This window comes from Melospiza melodia, chromosome 19 (genome assembly GCF_035770615.1).
Source record: "Melospiza melodia melodia isolate bMelMel2 chromosome 19, bMelMel2.pri, whole genome shotgun sequence".
Classification (NCBI taxonomy): domain Eukaryota; kingdom Metazoa; phylum Chordata; class Aves; order Passeriformes; family Passerellidae; genus Melospiza; species Melospiza melodia.
In genome coordinates, this window is record NC_086212.1 from 13,462,306 (window position 1) to 13,468,305 (window position 6,000).

At 44.2% G+C, this 6,000-nt stretch overlaps 1 protein-coding gene across 1 annotated transcript in view; it reads left to right on the top strand.

Moving 5' to 3' along the window:
• BMP7 (bone morphogenetic protein 7) overlaps positions 1-5,232 on the top strand; it is a 41,627-nt gene extending 36,395 nt beyond the window's left edge. Inside the window, exons 5-7 of the mRNA XM_063172606.1 lie at positions 1,131-1,207; positions 1,847-1,957; positions 2,464-5,232. Coding sequence (XP_063028676.1) covers positions 1,131-1,207; positions 1,847-1,957; positions 2,464-2,613 — 338 coding nt within the window. The 3' untranslated portion in view covers positions 2,614-5,232. The remainder of the gene's footprint in view (positions 1-1,130; positions 1,208-1,846; positions 1,958-2,463) is intronic.
• The last annotated feature ends 768 nt before the right edge of the window (positions 5,233-6,000 follow it).

A 6,000-nucleotide genomic window follows, 5' to 3' on the forward strand; every position in this document is an offset into this window, starting at 1 on the left:
TAGGGTTGTTCCAAAAATGGCAGGTTGTTCCAAAAACATTCTTTTCCCTGTGTTAGATTGAGGAATCTCTTAATTCAAATTTTAAAAAATACCTCAAGAACCTAACCAGAAAAACTCCTTTTCTCCCATATGAAATAAATTCTCATTTTGAAATGGAAGATAATTACGTTAAAACAATCAGTGATCAGTATATCTGAATCCAAATGCTGTTCATTTTCCAGAGCTCGTGATTTTAAGTTTAGCCCCTAAAAAGCACAGTAGTCCCAAAATTCTTGCATAGAAAAGGAAAACCAATTCATTCTCAGGATAACCACGGCTATTCTGTGGGGAGCTGTGCTTCCTAATTTGGAAGAAAACTCCATCAGGCATTTGAAATAGAAATGTGGCTTAATTATGTGATACCTCAGAGGTTCTGGCCCTTGATGAGGGTCCCAGCAGGAGCCACAGCTCGAGGCTGGCTCTGCTGAGGCAGCAGCAAATTCCAGCTGCTTCTGGGAGTGCCTCACTGAGCGCAAGGAGAGCTTGTGAGGAGCAGAAGGAAAAGCAAAACAGAGCTTACAATCACATTTCTATAGAATCATTAAGGTTGGAAAAACCTCCAAGATCATCAAGTCCAACTTTTGACCAACTCCCACCTTGTCAAGCAGCCCAGAGCACTGAGTGCCACATCCAGTCCCTTGAACACCTCCAGAGAGGGGGACTCCACTGCATTCCTGGCAGCTCCTTCCAGTGCCTGACCACCCTGTCAGAGATTAAATTCTTCCTGAGCCATTCTTTCTACCTGGGCCTTCAGCTCAGGCTATGTGTTCAGGATGGACAAAACTTTAAAACTGCACTGATTCTCCTTTCATGTATAGGCAATAACCAGAGTGATCTGTGTGTTGCTATTAGGAGGTCAGAGGAAGTCCAGGGGGAAAAAATTAAGATAAAACCCCTACTTTCCCAGGTCTTTTTTGGCCTTGCACTAAAAAGCCAGAAGTGCATTTCATATATGTTGAACCCAGCCATTATTATATTACCAAAACACCTAAAAAGCCAGCTGTAAGTGCACCAGATGAGCAGCAGTGCCTCACTCCCTGCTGAGGGAGCTGGGGCAGCCCGGGCTCATGGCCACCATTGTCCCCTCACAGAGAACAGCAGCAGTGACCAGCGACAGGCCTGCAAGAAACACGAGCTCTACGTCAGCTTCAGGGACCTGGGGTGGCAGGTAAGGCCTGGGGTGCCCTGGCACATCATTTATCAACTGCAGAACTGAGATACAGCCACCGACAGGTTTTTTATTTTGAATCCTGAAGGGGAAAAATATTGTTTACAGCCTTTAGCGTGCTTAAGTGCTTCTGCTAAGTTGGGTATACAGATATTTAGTGTGAGGCTGGCTGGAAGCTCAGCACAGTCAGGTCCTTTTGAGGGGCTGTAGGCCTGCAGGTCCTCTGGCAGTGCTGGAGGCATGACTCTCCATTTTCATCTACATGTTTTTTTAGACCTGGTTAAAGCTATTTTCCTTTCTGGATGCTTGTGTCTGCATTGTGCTGCTGGGTGAAGTGATCCTCGTGGGCAGGCAGGGCACTGCTGAATGGATAAACAACTGAACCCAGATGTGCAGCTGCTCTGTGGGCACATTTGCAATGTGGGGTGTGTCCCTGCAGGAAGGGCAGGCACTTCAGAGGCCTCTAAGAGAGCTGCAGAAAGGCCAGGGGGGCAGATTGTTATTTATTTTGCAGGCCACTGTAACTGTGTGTATTAATGCTTAGATTTATATGCTTGGTTTATATGTTTAACTGGTTGGCTTTTTGTTTCACTGCATTTCTGTCCTTCCCCACAATCCAATGGCTTCCATTGACTCAAGGACTGGATCATTGCTCCGGAGGGCTACGCTGCCTATTACTGTGAAGGAGAATGTGCTTTCCCCCTGAATTCCTACATGAATGCTACAAACCATGCCATTGTACAGACACTGGTAGGTGCCCCCTGTCTGCTAGCACAGCCTTACACCTGACAGAAATAAATTTATAGAATCATACTCAGAAATAAATTCATACACAGCAGGGTCTCTGAGCTGACAGGGACAGGAGGGTCTGCCTCAGCTCTCAAGGTGCCTGTACCACATGTCTGGCCTGGATTAGAACCTGGCCAGAAATGACCCTGTCTCTGTTGCAGGCAGTGGCAGGCTCTCTCTGGTTGGAAAGGGCCCTGTGATAGATATTGCAATGGGGGTTTGGGCCCACTGCATGGGAAGGAGGGAAGGAGCAAGACACCAGACCCACTGTCAGCACCTCTTGGGGAAGCTCTGTAAGGAGCCACAACGTGCTGCCACCAAAAGTGAGAATCAGTGAATCCCAAAGTTACACAGCTCAGCTACTGAGTGAGGATATAGGACAAGCAGAAGGTTGCCCAGGAAAGAAGGATATGGGGGGAGGAGAGGGGAGAATTAAATCTTAACATTGCTCTATTTTCCTTCCCCAGGTTCACTTTATAAACCCAGAGACTGTGCCGAAGCCCTGCTGTGCCCCTACACAACTCAACGCCATCTCAGTGCTCTATTTTGATGACAGCTCCAATGTTATCTTAAAAAAATACAGGAACATGGTGGTACGAGCATGTGGCTGCCACTAGGCTTGTAGGACAGAGGAAGAAAAAGGAAAAAGAAGTTATTTGTAAAGAGTGGGTTTGTGTGGCTGTGTGGGGTTGGGGGAAAGGTTGGTGCTCCAGCCATGGGTTTAAAAAAGTCCCAAACCATTTTAGGACCAGGCCTCTGAAAGTTCAGACAATGGAGCAGTTTCTGGATCTGAAGAGGCATTTGAACACATTTTGTTTTAGTTTATTACAGACAATGAGCTTGTAAACTGAAACAAGCCAGAGAAACCGTTTAAAACCAAATCTGCTTACAAAATTGGCTCCTACAGTACATACTTTTGCAAATGAGTCTTTCTGGAGATTGCAAACTCACCAGTGTTGATTGTGAGTAAAACAGTTATAATCTATCCAAGGTGAGACTGTGCTGTGACTAATAAGTGTGTGTAGTTCCTGTAACACGGTTTGCAATAAAATAAGTGAACAAAATATACCTGGAGTGAACAGGTATTTTGTTAGAGAATTATTGCTTCCATCCCCCTGCTTCAATTTCATAGGCAAAACCAAGGATGAATTACATGCAACTTCCAGTTTTAAGCTACAGTAACAAAAGCTGGATGTGGATTGACACAAATTCAAAGGACAGATTAGGCTAAGGAAAAACAAATCAACTGGCAAGCAAAAAAGCTGAAGAAAAGTACTTCAAAGAGTGAGAGTTTTAGGGTGTACTTTTTTCTGTCAACAAGGAAGGAGATTTCCTCTGGCAGCCAGAAGGTATTTCAGTTTGCTATGAACTTGAAACAGGAAAGCAGCAAAATGCTGAGAAGCAGGGATTAATCCTGACGTGCAGCTGGGGTGCCCTGAGCAGTCACTGTAAGAGCTGTAACTAAAGATCCTGCTGCTGTGTGGAAAATGTCCATTGACCTCCCAGAGGGAACAAGTTCTTCCCTTTTCCAAGAACATGGAGACTCAAGTGAGAAGGTGCTGTGAGCTGGGATGCACACCCAGCCCCACACAGACTGGGAACAAGCTGGGAAACCTTCCTGGGGCCAGTGCCTCTGATAAAACCCCCTGCTCTCCTGGCTTCACCTCAAAAAACCCCACAACAATCCCCTTCAAGGGCCACCAAGAAGCTGGAACCAGAAGCAAGGAAATGTCCCCTCAAGGCTTTTCTTTTTCCTTCTTTTAAAGTCACAGGTTACACAAACATCACACTTAAGTAATTAAGGACCAATTAAAGTTGTTGCAAAGAAGAATAAAGAGTTGCAGTAACCAATCACAAACCGATTCCCCACTTTGGCACGCACCAAAGTGGGATTGGTATAAATTTCACCAGGGAGATAAAAAGAAAATAATGCCCAATAAAACACCACGCCCAGCACACCCAGCTCTAAATCTCAGCTTCAGAGAGCTAAACCTCCCACAGATTGGTCCAGGACAGCACAAATCCCTGGAGATGGGTCTCTGCTCAGTGAGCAGATGGGGCCATGCAGCCACAGTAGGGACTTGGCTCCATGTCCTGCCTTAGAGGAGAGTTAGAGAAAGAAGATAAATGAAATTCTGGACTTCACTCGCTGCTCTTCTCCCTTTAAGTCACAGATCAAATCCAGACCAGATGCCTCACTTAAAAAAGAATAAGCGAAGGAAGAAAAAAAACCCCTACTGTCTATGAAATAAATTGGAAACTTGTTTCTGATGGCCTAATTCTCATCTCATTTCAGTCAATTGGTGTTTTCCCAGCAGTTTTATCAGTAGCAGGATTAGGCTGATGGGAAAGAGGAAAAACCTACAACACTGGTGGGTTTTGGACGGGGTCCTTGGTGAGCAGCTGCCACCTTGCCAGATGTGCCTGGCATCCCCCTAGATCTCCCCAACATCTGCAGGAGCAGCCTGGCTGCAGCAGGGAGGACTGCAGCAACCTCCCCATGGGCAAACACAGCCAGAAACACGGCAGGACAACAGCTGAAGCCAAAAATCCACCTCTCATGGAGCCTGCAGACAGCACCATCCACCACAACCAGCCAAATCTGCCCTCAGTGCATCCCTGGTTAGGGTGAGGAATGAAATCACAAGGGAGGAAGCATCTTTTGACATTGCATACATATACATCAGTGTTTCTGTAAACCTCCTAAAGGAAGTGAAGGTGCTGCCTAGAAAGTGAAAAGCTAATCATGCCTGAGCTTCCACTATTTAGTAGTCAAGGATTAGTTTTCTCTTGGGTGTTTCAGTGTTGGTGGTCACTGCATTGGTATATTGTGTTTTTAACTTGGACCACGGGGTCTTGCTGTATGGGACTCATATATTAAATATTATGTGGGGATTGTTTCTGTTTTGGTTTTTTGTTGTTGTTTTTAAGCATAATAACAGGATTTCTGTTGCTAGGCTCAACATCAGCTTCACTGTTTGTACATTTTTGTGTAAATAGTTGTCACAAGCGGAAGAAGAATTATTTATTTCCATCTCTGAATTCCTTTTCAATCACATGCAGGAAAAATGATTCTGGGTTCCTAAACACATTTGTTTCCTTATTTAAGAAGATATTTATTAACAGTTGGCAAAAATGCATACACATTTCTGGTTCTTTTCATAGAGCAGTTGTCAGAAGCCTTTTTGTACAAACTAGTAAAATAAATCATTGCAACTTTACAAAAGATATCCCGACGACATTGTGTATCTGTGTGGTTATTCTCCTTTTATTCAAAGAACCTTTCTGGCTGGATAATGTTTCATCTTGGGCCTCTGTTTTCATGAAGCTCAGTCTCTATGTACGGGCAAAACTGTCACATGTCATTATTTGGGGCAGCTCCTTTGGTCCAAATACAACAGGGAGGGAAGAATAGCAAAAATATGGATGTGTTTTGCAGTCTGTGCTGCAAAGATCCATGATTGAATTATAGTGCAGCTGTCAGCAGCTGTTTCAAAGAAGCAGGGGGTAAATTAGTTCTGTTTACTGCTAACATAGTTCAGAGATTTAGTCATCCCAATAAAATTATAGAGGCACAAGAAAGGAAGAAAGAAACTCCAAAGAAACATCAGCCAAGAAGCTGACATTTTCTAATTTAGATTGTTTTAGCATATTTGAGAGATGCTGCTGGCATGAGGTTTCCTACTGTGGATACCACACTGCATTGCTATGAAGGCAGCTGAAAAAAATAATGCTCTAAATCCCTCTATTAACTGAGCATTATATCTTCAGGGCACAGCAGCAATTTTGGGGTTCTTGTTTTCTTTGAACTGTGAGCAGAGTTATGCCAGCTTACATAGATATATTTGCTGGGCCAGAGGATTCAATCATCAGCATTTGGGAGTTAATCTGCCATCTTCCACAAGCAAGTACAAATTCATAAGTAGATTTGCTTTGAGCACTGCTCTGAGAGTGCAGTAAAGCATCAGTGGAAAGACCTTTGTTGATGTAAAATGGGACCTACT